We start from the raw sequence: 21,847 nt of genomic DNA on the forward strand, positions 1-21,847 counted from the left end.
TCAGGAGGACGCAGATTCTTTCGCGCATCACTGTAACCCGGCGAAGCGCCCACAGGCAGGGCGTGGGGCCCGGCCGCCGGCGCTAATGACAGGGCCCGCGGCCTGTGGGTGGCAGCGGCGGAGGAAGCCAGAGGGATCCGGCTATTTCTGTCCGGGACGCGCCCACAGGCCTGGGCCGGGGATGGCCGGGCTTCCAGGCCCCCGCCTCTGCCCTCCCAGCCAAACCCCAGGCGGGGCGGGGAGAGGCGCGGGTTGGAGGGCCCGGGGGGCGGGGGCGCGGGCGGCGGGGGGCGGAGCGAAGCCCGGGCCCACCTCCGGCCTCCTGCCCCCGCAGTCCATTCGGGTCCCGCCACCAACTCTGCTCGGACCCGAGGCCGCCGCGCTGTCCCCGCGGACCAGTGTCCCGCGGCGCACCCCTCCCGCCACGCCGTCCGTCGGGCATGGACTCGGGCCGGGACTTCCTGACCCTGCACGGTGAGTGCTCGGCCCTCTCGCGGGGAGGGGGGCGTCCCCTCCTGGGCCGACCCCGCGAAAAGCCGTCCCCGGCCCAGGGCGGGGGACCCCTGCTCCTTCGGCCGCCCTCCGCCCCGCCCCGGGCCCGCCCCTCGGCCCTTCTGTAGCATTGAGGAAATCTCGACCCGACTGCCGGGCGCGACCCTGGGCGTTTCCAGGCTTGTCCCGCAGACCCGGCCGCTGGGGAGAAAACGGGTGTACGAGTCTGAAGACTTCCCTAAAGACGACCCCCGGCCCCGCCGCCTTGGGGTCGACCCCCCTCCCTTATCCTGGTCACGGAAGGCTAGGCTCTAGGGTCTGGTGAGCTCGCAGGGGCCGAGGAGGGAAGGAACCAGCATCCACGAATAACCGAGTTCTCTCCGCCCCGTCCGGGCCGCCCGGAGAGGCTCCCCTGAGCACAGGCGTGCCTGGACCGTGTCCGGACGCGTGAGTGATGCGGGCTGGGAAGAGTGGGGCGAGGAGCTGTGCGAGGTGAGGTGGGGCCGTGCCGCAGTAACTGCCCAGCGCAGAAATCATGGTCAGCGACGCCCGGGCTGGAAGGAGCAGCCCGATCGCCCCCATCTGCGCACCCTCCTGGCCAGACAGGCTCGTGTCTCCACTCTAACTGCCTGTGGCTTTTAGCTTTGTCCAGCCGAGCTCTGTCTCTTCCGAAAGACCGGGAAACAGTCTGGACCAGCTCCTTGTCCTATCGCAGCCTCTCCAGGAGAGAGAGCAGCCGTGGGCTCCGGACTGCAGGGACTGAGGGGGTCTCCTAGCTGCAAGGGGTCCCCAGCCTGCACCTGGTATCTCTTTGCGCCAGCCTGGGGGCTTACCCACTCTTAGAGGGCTTTGCACTCCAGCCCCCCAGGTCATCTGCCAGCTCAGCAAACCTGCCTCTCTCACTCCGATCACTGCTTAAGTCGATTTCCCTCTGTTTTCTAGTACCCCTGGAGTCCAAGACGTTAGTGCCCACCACCTATCCATCTAAACCATGCTGGATGGTCTAAATCATGGATAGTCTAAACTATCCATCTAGACCATGATTTCTGTGCTGGCAGTGGAGGTAATAGATGGGAAACGGAAAGGCAGAGCCCGCCAGCTGTCCACTAGAGACCCCATGGAACTCAGGGAAGACTCAGATGTTCCTTTCAGCCAGTGCCCAGTCTGTCTCACATTTCCTGGTTGGCTCAGACCTGGGCCCCATGGCCCAGAGAGACCTTGCTCAGTGCCCAGAGCTGTTACCCTCATACCAGTTGTCTGCGCAAACTCTTCCAGCTGGGTCATGGGATCCCTGTCTTTTCCAGTGCCCCCTCGTCTCCCCTCTGGACAGGGTATCCTTAGTGCTCCTCCAGACTGGCAGGGAGGCTGGGCAGCTCAGAGGATCACAGTAGAGGCCTCTCTTTCTCTCTCATTGTACCTTAGCTAGTGCTGTCTATCCTGCAGACTGCCGCCTCCTCCGTGCCTGCTTCACACTCAGTCCTATAAGCCCTCTGGTGGCCTCTGACACAACTGCAGCCTCAAATCATGTTGGGATGGGCTCCAGCCTCGGGCCTCTGTGCCTTTGTCCAGTCTCTTTCCCTGTGTGTGTGTGTGTGCTTAGTCACTCAGTCGTGTCCAACTCTTTGTGACTCCATGGACTGTAGCCCACCAGGCTCCTCTGTCCATGGAATTCTCCAGGCAAGAATACTGGAGTGGGTTGCCATTCCCTTCTCCAGGAGTCTCTGTTTCTAGGCAGCCCTAGTATCCCTGGAGAGGGAGCCGCACTGAGTCTCAGTCAGCACCTCCCAGTCTTGTGGTATGGGCTTGGCAGCCCTGGCCCATCCTGTCTGAGACCTGCCTCTCAAGTGCCTGACTGCCCAGCCCTTCCTGTGGAGCTGGCACGAACCCTGCAATCCAAAGCTGTTCCCCTGCAGGCCCTGCTGCTTCTAGCTCATCACCCTAAATTACCTCCTTTAACTGCCTTTGTCCCCTCTGCAACCCCCTGCCCACCTTGATTGTTTCCAACATGTCTGTCCCTGGAATTCCAGGCCCACACAACACAGACACACACTGATCCACACTGATCTTTTTTGTGCCATGGACCACTTTAGCAGTCAGATGAAGCCTGTGGACCCCTTTTCAGGATCAAGTTTTTAAATGCATAAAGTAAAATACATAAGGATTCAAAGGAAGCAAATTATATTGAGATGTGATTCTATCCATAGGTCCTCAAGGAGTCCTTGGCCCTCTGGTTAAAAACCATTGTGTGGTTTCTCTAAAACAGAGCCTTCCCCTTACCCTCAGCTCCCTTCATTGCAAATGAAGAACAACTTGTCTGTGCCCATATTCCAGCTCACCTTCACTAACACACGTTCCCATGCTTTATTATTCTCCAGAGTGAGACCTTAGGCAAGTCACTCTGCACTTCAGTTTACCATTATTATGGCCATGCTTGTCTGTGCTAATAACTGGCTTTGCGAGTGACTCATTGTCAGTGCTGGTGACTGGAGCTGCAGTGAGGCAAATGAAGGAACTATTCAGAGGCAGAGAGTAAAAGAGAGGAGTGAGTCAGGCCTCTGGGTGATGTCCTGACCTTGGCACACAGTAGGGGCTCAATAAATAATTGCTGGGTGAACATGAAAGATCCCACTGTTCCCGAGCACACTGGCAGCACAGTTTCGTATAGAGTTGGAGTCCTCACCTATTTATCAAAGCAAGCCTGTGTTAATGGACTCATTTTTAAGATCAGCATTTTTTCAAGAATTCCATTCGCATTTGGCATCTTGGAGATTATCCCTCTCAGGTAGAGAAACTCCCTGAGAAGGAAACAGGCCTACCTGGGATTCACATGTGGAGCAACGGCCCACTCAGTCACAATGGATTCGTTGAGTAACTGAGGTAAAATATTTGGCAGGCTCCGGTATCCGGCCGAGCTCCATCCTCAACTCTGCCTGGCCTTGCCACACCCGGCCGTCCGCTAGACTCTGCAGCCCAGGCCGCCGCCGGGCCGGGCTTCCCTCCTTGGCTCAATCTCGCCCAGCCTTCTGGTCCTCCGCCAGGTCTCCAGCTGTGTTTAGGATTCCCGGCCCAGTCCCCGCCTCTTGGTCGGGCTCCGCCCGCACACTACCTCCCTCCCTGCCCCAAACGGCCTTGCTTTCCATCGCTGAACCCTCCCCCGGCTCGTCCCCTGGACTCTGGCTCCGCCCCACGCCGTCTTCCTGAGTCTGACTCTGCCCCACGTCGCCTCCCAGACCTGGCTCCTCCCGCTCCCCGCCTCTTTGGCTCTGGCTCCGCCCCAATCCTCATTCTGGACTCGACTTTCGCTACTGATCTGCTTCCTGGGTTATGGATTTGTCCCACTCCGCCTCTTGGCCCCGGCTCCTCCTTCGGAGCGTCCCGCCTTCTGAGCTCTGGCCCCTCCTCTCCCCGCCTTGATTCCACTCTCCCCTCATCTCCCGGAGACATCGGTCTACCCCTCTGGAACTGGCCCCGCCTCCTAGGATATGGCTCCGCCCCTTCAGCGCTGATTTCTGTACTGCCCCGCCTCTAGACTCAAGGCCCCACCCATCCATCCAGGCCCCGCCTCCACTGGGTATAGCCCCGCCCACCTACTCCAGGTCTCCGCCCCTGCTCCCCTCGGAGGAGGTGGTTCCGTCCCTAGGGCTGCGGCCGCCTTCTGGACGCCACACTGTCCCAGGCCAGGTTTGCTGGGCGGCAGGGGCACTTCGGAACGTCATGCAGTGCTTTGGGGTCCGGAGGCCGAGCCGGAGACTGAGCCGCTCCAGAGAGCTCTACTTGCAGGAACAGAGCCTCAAGGTGGCAGCGCTCAACGGGCAGAGGCTGGGTAAGGAATTCAGGGGCCCCGAGATCAGAGGAGGCTGGGAAGGCAGCTGGGGCAGGACGCAGACTGTGTGTCTCGGGACCTGGACCTGTTTAGTGCTTCCGTGAGTGTATGACTCGCAGTGGGGCTGTTTTTGCAGGGTTGCATGTACTGGGGGGATTGGTTACCCTGCCCCTTGCCACTGTCAAACCATCTTGCTTACACGCCTAGTGGTAATTCTGTCACTTGTATGGTACTTGGGACTACTGTGCAGCAATGAGGATGTGCAATGCTGTGTAATCAAATGGCACCAGTGTGACAGTGTGTGATCCATTGTGATGCTGCACACCATGTTTGATTGTGGGTGACAGATGTGACAGTGGGTGACCCAGACAACTGGGTGATTCTGTCATCTGTGTTACGGTGTGTGTGTTCTATAGATTTTCTGCTGTTGATCTTTGTGGCAGCATGCCCAAGTGGTGGCTGCATAACGTAACGTTTCCTAGCACTGATGCTGTGGGCAGGCTTCTGAGTCCCAACTCCACCGTGTAACTTCCTTGAGCCTCAGTGTCATCATCTGTAAAATGGGAACAGTATTACCTTCCTCATAGGGTTGTTGGGGTGATTAAATACATGTGCTAAGAACAGGATCTTACTTAAATGTGAACTGTTATCATGGTGGCTACTGTTATTATGACAATGATGATGTTCTGGCACTGTACCTTGTTTGGCTGTGTGTGACTCCGTGTAACAATGTGTGTCACTGTGTGTGGCCCATTGTCTCTTCCTGGTTGTGTATGGCAGTGTATGGTGAGTATGGTGGACTGTGTGACTGTGTGTGTGGCTATATCTGTGTAGCTGGACACTGCTTTGCATCCCAGACTGAGTTTGTCTTCATCAGGCATCACCCTAGGTACATGGCAGGGCTCTTGGCATCGTACACCCCTCCTATTAGCACTACACCCCCTCTGCACTCCCCATATGGCTACCTCATTGTGTGCCACTAGCCTGGGCAGACTGATGAGGCTGCAAGGTAACCCAGGGGTCCCTGAGCTCAGAGGCCCCTCTTTGCCACCTTCCCACAGGAGAAGGTGCTATAGCTGAGTGAGTGGGGCTGGATGGAGGGGTGCCTATGGACCTTCTGGGTGCTACAGGAGCAAGGGCCGGGGGCAGACCAAAGGCCTCAGAAACAAAAGGGCCTCAAATGAAGCTCAGAGAAGGAGGTATCTGCTTAGATTTCCCAGCAGCCTGGACGTCCACTATTATCAAGACCCCCTTTGGGACCAAGGTCTGTGTTCCGGAAGCCATGTAGGCAGCCAAGGGGCTTATCTCTGCCTGACCACCGACAGGGCCACAGTCTGGCTCCAGGACAGGATGAATGTGTCGTCTGCTCACGGTGTTTTCCAGAGCTGGAGGGTGGAGCTCCACAGGCTTCTGACCCTGTGCCCCGACTCTCATCTGTGCCGTGCATCTGCACCCCCTGATGCCCCAGCTGGGCGGGGGTGGGGGAGGTGTGCAAGCAGAGGCTAAGGGGATGTCCCTCTCAGCTGACCTCAGCCTCAGGAGGGACAGTGGGACCCCCCAGCTGAGCTGAGGCTGAGGCTGCTCTCTCCTCTGGAAGGTAGTGGGAACAACCTTCTCTCCGTCCTCTCGCTTGAGCCCCCAGACACAGCCACCAGTTGAGGACATTCTGTTGGAGCCTTCTCCTCCACTGGGCCTCCCCTGGGGCTGAAGGGGGACTGCTGACACTAACGCAGGGGGTGGAGAGACCTGGAACAAAGCTGAGGGAAGGTCACATCAGACATCACCCAGTGCTGATGGCGGAACAGAGGTTCAGAGAGGGAAGGAAGTTGCCTGAAATCGTGGAGGGGGAAGTGTTAGCATGGGGCTATGTTCCCACTGGAGGAGGGTGACTAGGGAGGGATAGAGGCTGAGGCCTGGGGAAGTGGTCCAGAAGACTCTGTAGGTCCTGTGTGCATCTGGAGCAGGCTGGCTGGGGGGTAGGGAGTGGGTCATGGATAAAGTGGGAGAACCTATCTGGGGCTGGGGATCTGGGTTGAGACAAGAAAAGCCTGCAGGCCTAGGCACAGGCCCCTCACACTGGACATGCGCGGTTTCTGAAGCCTCCACTCTGCTCGAGCAGGATAAAGATTGCTGAAAAGCCACAGAGTTTTCATTTGGGGGACAGAAGGGAGGTGAGGTGGTCTCTTGGCTCTGAACAGTGCTGGCTGCTGGGCTCCATGTGGCTTGGGTGATAGGCTCGAGATGTGCATTTAGACATACCTTTCATCGTTAGTTACATTGATGGGTCATTATGGTGGTGTGGGGTCCCTCTTTGATCACAGTTGGCACAGGGTCTGCTTGGGATGAGGGATGCTATGAAACTAGGCCTGGTGCCCCTTTGGTGTCTCCTGCTTGGGTCTGGTAGGACGAAGGACACTGTCTCTGTGGGAGCCCATGCCCCAGGCCAGCCTGCATCTCTGAAAGGAGCCGGGTGGGAGGGGGCCAGGCAGTTAGGGTTCCTCTACTGCAGGGCCTCGGGCCAGGTGCTGCCTCAGCCTTGGAAAGGCCTGCATTATGCCTTTGGGCTGCTCTGCCCTGAGAGGTCCCAGACCCACGCCACTCAGAGATGGGGTGGACAGGGAGGGATGGGGCATCTCAGCAGGCCTAGCCTGGATCCAATACACAATTCCAGAGCCGTTAGACTTGGGAGGCTGTTGGGCTCATGATACTCATGGTGTTCTGGGATCCATTTCCACCTGTGTTTACCCCTCCTTTCCTGCTTTGCCTGATCTTTTGGTCCTAGCTTCCTTCAGGTCACTCTGACCCCTGGGTATGATAGGGAGGAGCCTACTAAGTCTTTTGGAGCCAGGCCATTTTCTAGGGGTCTGGTCCCCCAGGAACCATATGTTCTTTGGCCATTCAGCTGTGGGTTGCAGGTCATTACATATAAAGTGTGGGTATCCTAAGGTTTGCACAGCCTCAGCTGGAGTCGGAGATGCCTTCCCAAAGAAGGCAGGGCTCCTGAATCAGGTTGGAGCAAGGCTGATGGAGGGAGAAGTGAATAGAGAGCTGAGGATGAGGCTGGTAGAAAATGAACCAGCACAGGGCCTGGAGCAGCAGGTACCTTAGAGGAGGTGGCATCTTACCTGCTCTGTCCCCTAGGCCTACAGGATGACAAGGACCTACAGGCACTGCTGAAGGGCAGCCAACTCTTGAAGGTGAAGTCCAACTCATGGCGGAGAGAACGCTTCTACAAGCTGCAGGAGGACTGCAAGACCATCTGGCAGGAGTCCCGCAAGGTCATGAGGACCCCGGAATCCCAGCTGTGTGAGTGTCCTGGGCTGTGCCGGGAGGGGCAGGGTGCTGCGCCTGCGCTCTGATGGGGAAACTGACACTGGCTGGGGTGGGCTGGGGTGGGGCTGGAAGTCAATCGTGGACCACGACCAAAGGTAGGGAAACTGGGGCCTGGCCTGGCGGGGCAGCGGTCAGTCATGCAAGCAGGATATCAGGTATGGGGAATCTGAGGCAGCCAGGCTTGGGGAAAGGAGTCGGTTAAATCACTGATAGGGAAACTGAGGCCTAGTCTGGGCTAGAGAGGGCAGTCATGGACCACAGATGGAGATGCTCACGCTTTTTCGAAGTGGGGATACATAGCCATGGCCACAGATGGCAAAAGTCAGGCTCCCAAGTAAGGAGGGAACAGAAGAATGTTACCAGCGCTCATAGGGATCCACCCAGACAGTTGTGGGAAGGAGAGAAGTTGGGCGGATGGATCAGGACTCAGGTGTGGTAAGGCCCAAAGTCCAAGGGCAGATAAAGCCGGAAGAGAGGTGGGGCCGCAGGAGGCAGCTCCTGCCTGGGCGGGAGCCTGGACAGGCAGGTTGGGGTGGAGCACGGCTGGGACTTGCATAGAGAGGCCTTGGCTGGGCAGCTCTCTCGAGGCTGTGGGCCTGAGGGCTTTCTGGTCAGAGCTCAAGGCTGTGGATGGAGAGTGCCTCCTGCAAGGTCTTAGGAAGCAAGCTCTGCCAACAGAACGCCCCAAACATTTTGCGAAATGAGAGGTTCCCTCTGCATCTTTACTAGGTGGGGAAAGTTTAGACCAAAGCTATCCAAAAGAACTTTCTATGATAATGGACATGTTCTAAATCTGTGCTGTCCAATATGTCAGCTACTAGCCACCTGTGGCCCTCGAGCACTTGAACCGTGGCTACTGTGCTTGAGGAACTGAATTCCTAATTTCACTGAATTTTAACTAATTTATACGTGAATAGCCACATGTGGCTGGTAGTACGGAAAGATCACTGCAGCTGGAATTATCTCACAGTCCAAGTCCCTGGAAATTCATCACCCATTCACCTGCCCTTGGCTGTGGAGGGGGTGCAGGCTGGGTGAGCCCACTAAGCAGGTCTCTGGGGAATGAGACCAGACACAGGCTCAGGTGGGAGGAGGAAAGTGAGGGTCCACCAGGCCCCAGGACTGGGCAGAATCCTGAGACGGTGTGACCTGCAGGCCCGTAGCAGGGTCAGAGGGAAGGCAGGACAGGAGCCGGGTCAGATGGAGGGAGCCTGGCTGGGTCTTGGGCGCTGTGGGCCACGGGAGGTCTGAGCCGGCGGGGGGGGAGGGGGGGCAGGGTCGGAGGGGATGGAGCCATAAGGGCTCTCAGAAAATGACACTGCACACATGTCGGTCACATAAGACAGGAGTAACCCAGCCCTTGCCTCTGACTGTGGCTCCAGCCAGGCTCCTTCACAGACCTCTGCCCTGATACGGGGTTTCCTGTTAGATGCTGGCAGTTGGCGGCACCGTGGGAACAGGGCATCTTACTCTTTGAGCCCTGGGGACTCCCAGAAGCCCATCCACCAGCCAGGACACGTGCATGGTTCCCAGTGTGTGCCAAGGACTTGGCAGGGGTGGGCAGGGGGCAGATGGAGGAGTAGGAGATCTGGGCCTTGCTAGACCTGGGCCGGTAAGATGGGGACCTTGTACCGGGACAGCTGTGGACAGAAGGGCAGGAGGGAGCTCCCAGGCTAGAGACCCAGCAGGAGCAGAGGTGCAGGGATAAGAACGCGGAAGGGCTGTGAGTGAAGGGCCTGCATCCTGACAGGAGGGGCCACAGGCGCGATAGCCTGGGGGTTGGGTATCAGGTGTGCTCAGGTGAGGAGTGTCCGAGACACAGCGACAGCTCTGGGCTGGGCATGCCTGTCATCTGCTTCCCTCCTCCAGGTGAGCAGTGAGCTTGTGCTCCACCCCCAGGGAAACTGAGGCCAGGAGCAGCAGGGAGGGCCAGTCTCCCAGTGCTGTGTCTCTGCTTCCTGCTCCCCAAGTCTCCACTGCCTCCCTGATCCCGACCCCACTAGCCTCCCTCCACTTTGGTTACCGCAGGCAGACAAGGGTTATCAGTCAGGAAGGCATCTGGACTTTCTCTCTGGAGTGGGTTGGGAGCTGGCCCCCACCACCCAGGCTTCCTGTTTTCACTCCCAGTCTGGGGCAGCTGCAGCCAGTGTGGGGCCTGGCAGGGCTGGGGAGGCTGTAGTGAGGGATTAAACAGGGATATCCCCTGCACCCCAGACAGCCCAGGGTCTGTGTGTCTCACACCTCAGAGCCTGCTGCCCGGGATGGCATATGCCTCACATGTGGGGCCTGCAGGTGACCGGGAGGCCCTTGTGCACTTACCAGGAAGGACAGGCAGGCTATTGGCTAGAGCTGGTCTCGACCCTGGGAAGATGGATGTGGATGGCTCAGGATGGGATCCAGGCAGGGGCAGAACCTGGCTCCAGATGATGGGAGGCCCAGCACAAGCCCAGCTCCCAGCCAGGTCAGGAGGGCACTTTGGGTTTGTAGGGGGGCAAGCAGGGCCTTGCTGTTCCCTGAAGCTAGGAAAGCTGGGCTGCCCCAGGAGGGCCCCCTGCTATCCCCAAGGATAGAATGACGTCATTTCAGACCCCCAGGGGCATCCTCCAGTCTTCCTCTCGGGATCCTGGAGCACCAGCCCTCCCAAGGGGCTCCCTGAGATCAGGACCCACAGATGCATGCAGGCAAGGCCCTGGCTGCCCCCCGACACAAGCACTTTCCCCTCAGTCATTAGACCTCTGTCTCCAACCCCAGGGCCAGGGCTGACTGAGGGTGGCTCCAGGCTCCTGAGTGGTCAGAAGAGCGTGGAGGCTCTCATGGCTGTCTTGCAGGGAGGGAAAGGGCCCAAAGTCAAATACACCAGGAAAGCACGTGGCCACCGCTCCGTCACAGGCCCCAAGTCCAGGGTGGCCTCTCCCAGTCACTGTCTGAGAGCCCTGCCCTGCCCCAACCCTCTCCCAGGGGCCCCACTTCCTCCCAGCACAGAAACAGGGGGCCTGGGACCGTAGGAGCCCTTCCTGCCCTAAAGTCAACCTCTCTCCCCCTGGGCATTTCCACTCTGCCTGCTGCAGCTCTGTCTCCCTTTCCTTCTCCGTGTCAGCCCTTTCTGTCCCCACTCTGACCATCCTCCTGCCCCTCATGGCTCTCTTTGTGCCCCGCCCCCTTCCCACAGTCTCCATCGAGGACATTCAGGAGGTGCGGATGGGGCACCGCACTGAGGGCCTGGAGAAGTTTGCTCGGGATGTGCCTGAGAACCGCTGCTTCTCCATCGTCTTCAAGGACCAGCGCAGTCCTCTGGACCTCATTGCCCCGTCACCAGCCGATGCCCAGCACTGGGTGCAGGGCCTGGGCAAGATTATCCACCACTCGGGCTCCATGGACCAGCGGCAGAAGCTGCGACAGTATCCTTTTGGGGGCAGTGGACCCAGACCCAGCCTGCAGATACTGGCTACGATTGTCCCCAGGGCAGCCTTGGTATGGAAGACACCTGGCTTGGGCCATGATAACCAACATACCATAGCCTGGGTGGCTTAAACAACAGCAACTAATTTGCTCACAGCTCTGGAGGCTGGAAATCCAAGATCAGGGTGCCAAGCAGGGTCGGGTTCTGGTGGGGGCTCTCTTCCTGGTTTGTAGATGGCTGTCTTCTGTCTTAACATGGGGGCGGGGGAGGCGGGGAGAGAGAGTGAACAAGATCTCTGGTGTCTCTTCTTACATGGGCACTAATCCCATCACGAGGGCCCCACTCTGGTCTTATCTAAGTCTCTCAAGGAAAGTGAAGGCGCTTAGTCGTGTCCGACTCTTAGAGACCCCATGGACTGCAGCCTACCAGGCTCCTCCGTCCATGAGATTTTCCAGGCAAGAGTACTGGAGTGGGTTGCCATTGCCTTCTCTCACGGCCCTGTCTCCAAATACATCACATTGAGAGAACACAATTGGGGGAATTAGGGAAGGTACTGGGCCCTCTTTTGTCTACTCTGACCCAAGGGCCAGACAGCAGTGCAGCTCCGTGACGTCCCGCATCCCCTCTCTGTAACCAGCGTAGAGCTGGGAGACTGGGGAGGCTGAGGGGAGCTGCCTGCTTCGATGAGAGCCCTAATCTTGGACTTAAAAAAGAAATATTATGTATCTTTTTTAAAAACAGTCTTATTTTTCATTTTCTTTTTAAATTTTATCTGTTAAAGATTTTCTTTTTGGCCATGCTGTTCAGCGTGTGGGCAGTTCCCCGACCAGGGATGGAACCTGAACCCCCTGCGTTGAAAGCGGACTGAACCACTGAACTGCCAGGGAAGTCTCCTGGTCTTAGACATTTTAATGTTTCCTAGAGTTACTGTAGTTTTTTTTTCCCTCTGGGAGTTTGGGAGGCCATGGTCCACTCCCACTTACCCCTATCCCCTGTGCCATTCTTTGGGGAGTGATCAAGTTCTCCCAGGGCTGGTATGCAGGCCAGCCAGGGGGCTAGGAATAAATTCACTTCAAAATCTAGGTGAACAACAATGCCCTAGTCTATGGTTCAGAGAGATCAGGCTTCTGGTCTATAGGATTAGGGTGGAACCAGTACCAACTCTTTTTTTTTTAATGACAGTTTTATTGACATATAATTCACTTACCACATAAGTCATCCAACTAAAAGTATACCAGTCCATGCTTTTTAGTGTATTCACAGTTCTGCAACCCATCACCCAATGAATTTTAGAATATCCTCATCATCCTAAAAAGAAACCCATACTCTAGCAGTTCCCATTTCCCCAAAACCCCCAAGGCCTAGATAACCATTAATCTACTTTCTGTCTCACAAATCTATTGATACTTTGTCTTTCTGGACATATTATATAAGTGGAATCCTACAGTCTTTTGTGAATGGCTTCTTTCCCTTACCATAATGTTACAGAGACACACTGGTGGCTCAGCGGTAAAAAAGAAATCCACCTGCCAACGCAGGAAACGTGGGTTTAATCGCTGGGTCGGGAAGTTAGATCCCCTGGAGGAGAAAATGGCAACCCACTTCAGTATTCTTGCCTGGAAAATCCCATGGACAGAGGAGCCTAGTGGGCTTATATAGTCCACTAGGACTGACTCTTATATAGTCTGACTCTTGCAGACTATAGCCACAACTTAGTGGCTAAACAACAGGGTTTGTCCATGTCATAGCCTGTTATCAGTACTTTATTCCTTCTGTGTGCCTAATAATATTCCATTGTCTGGCTATTCCACATTATATTTATCCAGGTGATGGCCATTTGGGTTTCTGCTTCTCTGAATAATGCTGCTGTGAACACTTGTGTGTAAGTTTTTGTGTGGACATGTTCTCATTTCTCTTGGATACATACCGAGAATTTCTGAGTCTTGTGGTAACTAAATATTTAGACTTTTGAACAACTACCTATTTTCCAGAGAGGAAATTTATACTCCCACCCACCAGCAGTGTATGAGGGTTCTGACTTTTCACATCTTCACTAATCCTTGCTATCTGCCTTTTTTTATGACAGCTCTCCTGTGGGTTTGAAGTAGCATTTCACTGTGGTTTTGATTTGCATTTCCTTGATAGCTAATGGGTTGAACATCTTTACATGTGGTTACTGGACATTTGTATATCTCTTTGGAGAAATAGTTATTCAACAGATCCTTTGCTCATTTGTTGTTCTTTTTAATGGATCTATTTATTTTTAAATTGTGGTAATATATGCATAACATAAAATTGTTAGGTGAACAGTTCAGTTTAGTTCAGTTGCTCAGTTGTGTCCGACTCTTTGTGACCCCGTGAACCACAGCATGCCAGGCCTCCCTGTCCATCACCAACTCCCAGAGTTTACTCAAAACTCATGTCCATCGAGTCGGTGATGCCATCCAGCCATCTCATTCTCTGTTGTCCCCTTCTCCTCCTGCCCTCAATCCCTCCCAGAATCAGAGTCTTTTCCAGTGAGTCAACTCTTCGCATAAGGTGGCCAAAGTATTGGAGTTTCAGCTTTAGCATCAGTCCTTCCAATGAACACCCAGGACTGATCTCCTTTAGAATGGACTGGTTGGATCTCCTTGCAGTCCAAGGGACTCTCAAGAGTCTTCTCCAGCACCACAGTTCAAAAGCATCAATTCTTCAGTGCTCAGCCTTCTTCAGTAGTGTTAAGTACATTCACACTGGTGCTCAGCCATCTCCAGAACTCATCTTGTAAAACTGAAACTCTGCACCCATTGAGCAGTAACTCATTCCAGCCTCCCCCAGGCTTTGGTAACCACTGCTGTACTTTCTGTCTCTATGAACTTGCTTACTCTAGGTTCCTCATAGAAGTGGACTCATACAGTATTTGTCATTTTGCCACGGGCTTATTTCACTTAGCACAACGTCCTCAAGTTTCTTCCATGTTGTCACACACGTTAGAATTTCCATCCTTTTAATATAAACAATATCCCATTGTGTGTATGCACCACACTATTCATTCGCCCACTAAGGGACACTTGGGCTGCTTCCACTTTTTGTCTATTGTGAGTAATGCTGCTATGAACATGGGTGTACAAGTCTCTGAGACCTTGTTTTCAGTTCTTGGGGGTACATACCCAGAAGTGGAATTGTGAGATCATCTGGTAATTCTATTTTCAACTTTTTGAGGAACCACTATACTATTTTCCATAGCATGTACCACTTTACATCTCCACCAACTGCTCAAGTTCCGATTTCTCCACCTTCTTACCAACTCTTTTGTTATTTGCTTTTTTAAAATAAGTATCTTACTGTGGTTTTGATTTGTATTCCCCTTATAATGAATAATATTGACCATTTTTCTGTGCTTTTGTATATCTCCTGTGGAGACATGTTTATTCAGATCTCCGGCCCAGTTTTTAATTGAATTACCTTTCTATTATTTAGTTGTGAGAGTTTTTTTTTTAATATTATAAACACAAGTCTCTTATCAGATATATGCTTTGCAATTAATTTCTCCCATTCTGTGGGTTCCATTCGTATTTTGGTGGGTGTCTCTGAAGCACAGAATTTTTTGTTTCAGTGAGCTCTAACACATTTACCTTTTGCTTTTGTTGCTTGTGTTTTTTGTTGTCATATCTAAGAAGGCTTAGCCTAACTCAAAGTCACAAACATTTACTCATATTTTTTCTTATAGTTTTAGCGCTTGCATTTAGGTCTCTGATCCACTCTGAGTTCGTTTCTGTAAATTCTGTGTATGGTGTGATATGAGAGATCCAACTTCATATTTCTTTTGCATGTAGACATACAGTTATTGAAAAGACTATTCTTTCCTCATTGAATTATCTTTACACCCTTGTCAAAAATCAGTTGACCATAAATATGAGGGTTTACTGCATGACTCTCAATTTTATTCCATTTTCCCTTTTTTTTTTGGCCATGCCACATAGGGGGACAACCAGTGATCTGAATCCGTAACCCTTGCAGTGGAAGTGTGGAGTTCTAACCACTGGGCCACCGGGGAAGTTCTCTGTTCCATTTATCTAAGTTCCATTTATCTAAGTTCCATTTATCTAAATGTCTATTCTTGCACCAACACCGCACTGTTTTAGTTACTGCAACTTTGTAGGAACCTTTGAAATCCTGAAGTGTGAGTCTTCCAAACTTACTTTTTTCAAGATTGCTTTGACTATTTTGGGCCCCTTGAATTTCCATACAAATTTGAGGATGGGGTTGTAAGTTTCTGCAAAGTAGCCAGCATAACTGTGACAGGTATCGTGCTGAATCTGTAGATTAATTTGGAGAGTATTCCTCATGTAACGGTATCAAGTCTTCTTTCTGATCTGCAAATATTGGATATCTTTCCATTTATTTAGATCTTAATTTCTTTCAACAGTGTTTTGTGGCTTTCAGAGTATAAGTTATTCATGAAAAGAATTTGTATTTTTATGCATTTTGATGTTACTATATGGAATTATTTTCTTATTTTCATTTTCTGATTACTTTACTCATTGTGAGTGTATATTCAGCTCCTTTGGGGGATACATTTTGAACCCTGTAGATTCCCTTTATTGTGTGCTTTTCAGCATTTCAGACTTTTAAGTGTTTTTCTCAAGGCTTTGTCTGCCTGACTTTGAACTTTCTTTTTTTTTTTTAAATAAATAATTTTATCTATTTATTTATTTTTGGCAGTGCTGGGTCTTCATTGCTGCAAGGGCTTTTCTCTAGTTGCAATGCACAGGTTCTCAATGCAGTGGCTTCTCTTGTTGCTGAGCACAGGCTCTAGGTTTTCAGGCTCAATAGTTGCGGTTCCCAGGCTCTGGAGCACAGACTCAATAGTTGTGGCGCACAGGCTTAGTTGCTCTGAGGCATGTGGGATCTTCCCAGATCAGGGATTGAACCGGTGTCTCCTGCATTGGCAGGCAGATTCTTCACTGAGCCACCAGGGAAGCCCAATTTTGAGCTTTCCTAACAGCCCAGTTCTATGGCACTTTTCTGATAGTCACTCCTTTTGCACAGGCTTCTGCCTGGACAATCTCATGCCTTCTGCAGGCTTCTGCTGCCTAGACCTTGAGGTCTTAAAGCCATTCCAGCCTGCTGAAGAGGAATCAGCACTGGGGCCTTATGCTTGGGTGGACCACTGTGAACTTGTATGTTTTTTAACCTGGAATTCTACCATAATTTTTGTTATATAAAATTTACATAAAACATACATATATATATAAATACAAATTTAAATATATGGGTATGTTAGAATGAAGCTTTAAGGCCCAGAAAACCCGCCTCCTCCAGAAACTGCTGACATTCTCCGTTTAATCTTTTCTTGCTGCATTTCATTCTGTCTAATGATGCATTTGCCAAAAATAATGAAGATTAATATATCTGTGTCGTTTTTTATGTAACATTATGTCATAATTATTTCCCTGTTAGCACAGTCGCAGCTTTAATGACTGTGTACTGTTTCAGAGTGGATGTACTATGAATTAGTGATCCATTCTTTCAGTGTCAACATTTCATTTGTTTTTATTCTTTTATCTCTATAAATAACATTGCAAAGGACTACGTTCATAAAACCTTTCAGTATTCAGAAGTATTTCTTTATCAATGGACTTCTAGAAGTGGAATTACTGAGTCAACTGGTGTAACAGATTAAAGCTTTAGCTATCCCTACATTACCTTCCTAAGGGTTGTACCAGTTTACTTTGCCCAACTGATGAATCAGAGTGTCCATTTCTCCTCCCCTTTACTTGCGCTGGGAATATATTTTAAAGTTGCTAATTTTATTGTCTAAGAAATTGCATCTTATTTCCAAATTGTTAATATCTTTGATTACTAGCAATGTTTGCAAAAGTTTGGTTTACATCCCTTTCTCAGTTTTTAGGGTCATCATACTCTTTTCTTTTTAATTAGTTCTTCAAAAACTTTGCTGCAAATGCTTCCTCCAGTCTGTCCGATAGATGACTGTATTTTTTCTTTATTTGATCCTCAGAATTTTAAAAATGTTTATATGGCGTGATTTATATTGCTGTTTTCTTTCTGATTTCTTCCAAAAACTAGCTATCATGTTTTCATTGTGCTCATGAGTTACCATTGACTTGTTCTATAATTAGCTCTGTTTTCTGTGGAATGTAGTATGGAGCCCCTCCTTCGCTAGTTCTCAAATTCAAGGCTGATGGGAGAGATAGAGGGAAAGGAAAAGTGGGGACCAAAGCACCCCAGTCATGACACCATGATCCAGGCTGTTTTTGCATGTGATGTCCCCACCTTTGATCAGTGGCTTGAAAATTGCTGTTTCCTACTAAATAAGCCTTAAATGCTTTAGTCAAGTTGAGTAGTTAATTATATATTGAAAACCAAAAGGACAGACCTTGAAATGTGAACAGTAGGTACCCCTGGGTGAAACAACTATGGGGCCTTTGTTTATTTTTCTTCATTTTCTCAACTTTCTGTAATGAACCTTTTAGAGTGAGAAAATAAACATTTTTGAAATTCTGAAAGGGTTCAAAGCCAGAAAGTAGGAAAAAGACTCTTTCATTGGATGTCATATTTCCTCCAAAGAGGCTACCAGGTCTTACCCCTGAAATCCAGACATGCCCACAGCCAGGCCTGCGGGGAGCTGGGTCTATAGGGGCCCTCAGTCCACCTGGGCCTAGGAGTTGACCCTGAGCTTGAACCATGGCTCTGGCTGGGACCGAGGGGGCACCACGGCTCCTGGGGCTCTTTCCTTACTTCTTGCCCAGCTGGATTCATTCCTGCTTGCGGAAAGCTGACAAAAACAAGGACAACAAGATGAGCTTCAAAGAGCTACAAAACTTTCTGAAGGAGCTCAACATCCAGGTGGACGACGGCTACGCCCGAAAGATCTTCAAGGTGAGGCAGGAAGTGAGGGCTGGCTCTGTCTGGCAGTGAGTCTGGAACACGGCTTGGGACCTGCTCTGAGCCCTGCCTGCCTGGCGTCCTGGCTCTGCAGGAATGTGACCACTCTCAGACAGACTCCCTGGAGGATGAGGAGATCGAGACCTTCTACAAGATACTGACCCAGAGGAAGGAGATCGACCGCACCTTCGAGGAGGCCACGGGCTCCAAGGAGACCCTGTCAGTGGGCCAGCTGGTGACCTTCCTGCAGCGCCAGCAGCGGGAGGAGGCGGCGGGGCCTACACTGGCTCTCTCCCTCATTGAGCGCTACGAGCCCAACGAGACGGGTGAGGGCCTGTGACCTGCAGTCCCGGGCCCCGCACGGCGGGACGACCTCCGGGGAGACGGCAGCCCGGGTAGGGAGCTGGAGGGCAGGGGACGCCTCAGCCATTCCCAGGGCCCCTGGGCGATATTTGCCAGCCCATGCTGGGCACAACACTTTAAGACGTCAGAGGCGGGCCCGGTCCTGGAGAAGGAGGCCCTCCCCTCGGGGGCCTCACCGAGTGGGGGACGGGAGAGGAGGAGACGGAGCCCCACGCTGGGGTACAGTCACGGTCTGGTCAAGAGGCTCAAACTCACCCCCTTCCGAGAGATACCCGAGCGCCAGCTCAGGATGGGAGGCGGGGCTGTGGGGGCCCTGCTCCCAGGGCGCTCTGACCTGCAGTCGCGCTCCCGCCCTCCAGCCAAGGCGCAGCGTCAGATGACCAAGGACGGCTTTCTCATGTACCTGCTCTCGGCGGACGGCAGCGCCTTCGACCTGGCGCACCGGCGCGTCTACCAGGACATGGACCAGCCGCTCAGCCACTACCTGGTGTCGTCCTCGCACAACACCTACCTGCTGGAAGACCAGCTCACGGGCCCCAGCAGCACGGAAGCCTACATCCGGTGGGGCAGGGCAACTTGGGCGTGACGGGCCGGGGCGGGGCGGGGCGACTTGGCCGGGGCGGGGCGTGACCTGGGCGGGACCAAGGGCCTAGCCCACACCCCACTTGCAGGGCGCTATGCAAAGGCTGCCGCTGCCTGGAGCTCGACTGCTGGGATGGGCCCAACCAGGAGCCGATCATCTATCATGGCTACACCTTCACCTCCAAGATCCTCTTCTGCGACGTGGTCAGGGCCATCCGGGACTATGCCTTCAAGGTGGGCGCGCACCTGGGGGTGAGGAGGAAGATACTCGGGGGCCATCCACCCCTCTTAATCTACCCCTGGGCCTCCAGGCATCCCCCTACCCCGTCATCCTGTCCTTGGAGAACCACTGCAGCCTGGAGCAGCAGCGCGTGATGGCACGACACCTGCGCACCCTCCTGGGGCCCATGCTGTTGGATCGGCCATTGGATGGGGTCATCACCAGCCTGCCTTCCCCTGAGGTGCCCAATGAAGACCCGGTGCCCAGAGGAGAGGGCAGGGGACTGGCCGGGAGGCCAGCTGGATCTTGACAAGCTGCCCCCTCCACCCTTAGCAACTGAGGGGGAAGATCTTGCTGAAGGGGAAGAAGCTTGGGGGGCTCTTCCCGCCTGGAGGAGAAGGCGGCCCAGAGGCCACTGTGGTGTCAGACGAGGATGAGGCTGCTGAGATGGAGGACGAGGCAGTGAGGAGCCAAGTGCAGCACAAGTCCAAGGTTCGAGGGGGAGCTGTGGGGGCACGGGGGCAGCCCTGGGGCCTCCCCCATCATCACCCTCCATCGCCTTGTGGGATGTTTGCCTTGTCCGGGTGCTCTGTGGCTGCCACTCAGACCCTCTGCCCCCTCTCTCTCTCTGTCTGGGTTTCTGGCTCTCTCAGTGCCCACCTGCCCCAATATCTGAATCTAACCTGGGCCTCCCCATGGCCCCCAGGAGGACAAGCTCAGGCTAGCGAAGGAACTCTCCGACATGGTCATTTACTGCAAGAGCGTCCACTTTCGGGGCTTCCCCAGCCCTGGCACCTCTGGGCAGGCTTTCTATGAGATGTCATCCTTCTCTGAGAACCGCGCCCTCCGACTGCTCCAGGAATCAGGTGAACCTGGCCCTGCCTCCCCACCCCCTAGATTGCTGCCCATCTGTCTGACCATCTGAGCTGGCCAGGGCCAGGACTAGCTCCCACCCCTCCAGACATCGCCCAGAGCCGGCACTCCACGATGTTAGGGAGGGGCTTGGGCTCACCCAGAAGGCCTCTGCTTCTGACCAACTCATACCCCATCTCAGGAAACAGCTTTGTCCGCCACAACGTGGATCACCTGAGCAGAATCTACCCCGCTGGGTGGAGAACGGACTCCTCCAACTACAGCCCCGTGGAGATGTGGAATGGGGGCTGCCAGATCGGTATGGGCTGGCTGGAGCTTGGAGGAGCCCTGGATGAGGGTTTCTGTCTGGAGGGCCAGGGACCTCTGGGGACCCAGGCAGAGCCAGATTCACGGATTTGTGGGCTTCAGAGCTGGTAATCTCAGTTTGGAAAGAATCTCCCGCCAGCAAATGCAGCCTCTGAAATTTCATCATTAGCACACTTGTCCTTTGAATTCTGGCACCAGAAATGGAATGTATGGTTGGTGTGGTGGGTCAGCTAGGGCAGCAGGAGGGCAGTAGGCATTGGAGTGATCCTGGACCCTGCTTCTGCCTCACTGTATGACTCTGGGCTCCAGTGTACCCCAAGCTAGCTGGGCTCTGGGACCCCTGAGACCGCCCCCCCCCCCACACACACAGCTTGTGACTACTCTGTCCTGTCTGCAGTGGCCCTGAACTTCCAGACTCCTGGGTCAGAGATGGATGTGTACCAGGGCCGCTTCCTGGACAATGGGGCCTGTGGCTACGTGCTGAAGCCTGCCTTCCTGCGAGACCCCAACTCCACCTTCAACTCCCGTGCCTTGGCCCAGGGGCCCTGGTGGACTCCGAAACGACTCAATGTCAGGGTATGGCCAGCCATAGCGGGGACAGGTGACCCGGGTCTCCCTTCCCCCTTGCTACCATCCTGAACGCTTAATTATCCCCTGCCTCTCCTCAGGTCATCTCAGGGCAGCAGCTGCCAAAAGTCAACAAGAATAAGAATTCAATCGTGGACCCCAAGGTGACAGTGGAGATCCATGGCGTGAGCCGGGACATGGCCAGCCGCCAGACCGCTGTGGTCACCAATAATGGTTTGTGCTGGGCCTGGGCTGAGCCTGGCTCCCGGAGCTGATGTCCGTGCTGTTGACACAGTGCCTCCACCCCCTAGGTTTCAATCCGTGGTGGGACACGGAGTTTGAGTTTGAGGTGGCTGTGCCTGAGCTTGCCCTCGTGCGCTTTGTGGTGGAGGACTACGATGCCTCCTCCAAGAACGACTTCATTGGCCAGAGCACCATCCCCTTGAAAAGCCTCAAGCAGGGTGAGTATCTGTGAGGAACGGGAGCGACTGAGGGGCGGGGTGGGATGGGAGGCATGTCTTGGGTGGGGGCTGGCTGCCCCTCGAAGCATCCTCCCGGAGTGAACAGAACGCTCTCGGGCACTCCTCCCCACCCGTCCGCCCGCCAGGATACCGCCACGTCCACCTCCTCTCCAAGAACGGAGACCAGCACCCATCTGCCACCCTCTTTGTGAAGGTGGTCCTCCGGGACTAGGCTCGGGGAGTCTGGTGAGGGCTGCCCTGAGCAGACCGGACCCGCTGTCCACATCTGGGGGCCCGACGGGGGCTGTCCCAGCCCCTTGCTCGGAGCCGGCAGCCCCGCGCCGCCTCCAGCTCCAGCCTGCTGCCTGCTGCTGCCTCTCCGGAGCCCAGGTGCTGGGCCAGCCCCTGGTGCTGTCCTCACTTCCGTTAGGAGCCACGCTGCAGCCCTCTCTCCATCCTCCGGCCAGGCCGTGGGCGGAGGGTTTTCATAAAAATCATCAATCTAAGTACTGTGGTCTCTTTACCGGGATACCAGAAAA

At 53.9% G+C, this 21,847-nt stretch overlaps 1 protein-coding gene across 3 annotated transcripts; it reads left to right on the forward strand.

Moving 5' to 3' along the window:
• The first annotated feature begins 313 nt into the window (after positions 1 to 313).
• PLCD1 (phospholipase C delta 1) lies at positions 314 to 21,814 on the forward strand. Of its 3 annotated transcripts, none has more exons than XM_055414631.2 (15): positions 314 to 474; positions 7,457 to 7,621; positions 10,818 to 11,046; positions 17,801 to 17,930; positions 18,031 to 18,262; positions 18,659 to 18,860; positions 18,971 to 19,115; positions 19,193 to 19,342; positions 19,435 to 19,593; positions 19,808 to 19,967; positions 20,156 to 20,272; positions 20,678 to 20,856; positions 20,949 to 21,081; positions 21,159 to 21,308; positions 21,455 to 21,814. In XM_055414631.2, the coding sequence occupies exons 1-15, from the start codon at positions 441 to 443 to the stop codon at positions 21,538 to 21,540; spliced, it is 2,271 nt and encodes a 756-aa protein (XP_055270606.1). In that variant the 5' UTR covers positions 314 to 440; the 3' UTR covers positions 21,541 to 21,814. The 3 variants fall into 3 exon arrangements, with proteins under 3 accessions (XP_055270606.1, XP_055270607.1, XP_088688000.1); XM_055414632.2 differs by lacking the exon at positions 314 to 474 and adding an exon at positions 555 to 939; XM_088831874.1 differs by lacking the exon at positions 314 to 474 and adding an exon at positions 4,138 to 4,315.
• The last annotated feature ends 33 nt before the right edge of the window (positions 21,815 to 21,847 follow it).

Source organism: Moschus berezovskii, chromosome 24, assembly GCF_049115385.1.
Source record: "Moschus berezovskii isolate FMDL1 chromosome 24, NW_MosBer_1.0, whole genome shotgun sequence".
Classification (NCBI taxonomy): Eukaryota; Metazoa; Chordata; class Mammalia; order Artiodactyla; family Moschidae; genus Moschus; species Moschus berezovskii.

What these genes read in the sequence shown, in the direction of transcription:
- PLCD1 (XM_088831874.1), top strand. Translation starts at nt 4,207, where the DNA reads ATGCAGTGCTTTGGGGTCCGGAGGCCGAGCCGGAGACTGAGCCGCTCC. An exon ending in GACCCCGGAATCCCAGCTGT is followed by an intron (nt 7,622 to 10,817) that starts GTGAGTGTCCTG and finishes CCCTTCCCACAG; the next exon opens with TCTCCATCGAGGACATTCAG. An exon ending in CGCTGTGGTCACCAATAATG is followed by an intron (nt 21,082 to 21,158) that starts GTTTGTGCTGGG and finishes TCCACCCCCTAG; the next exon opens with GTTTCAATCCGTGGTGGGAC.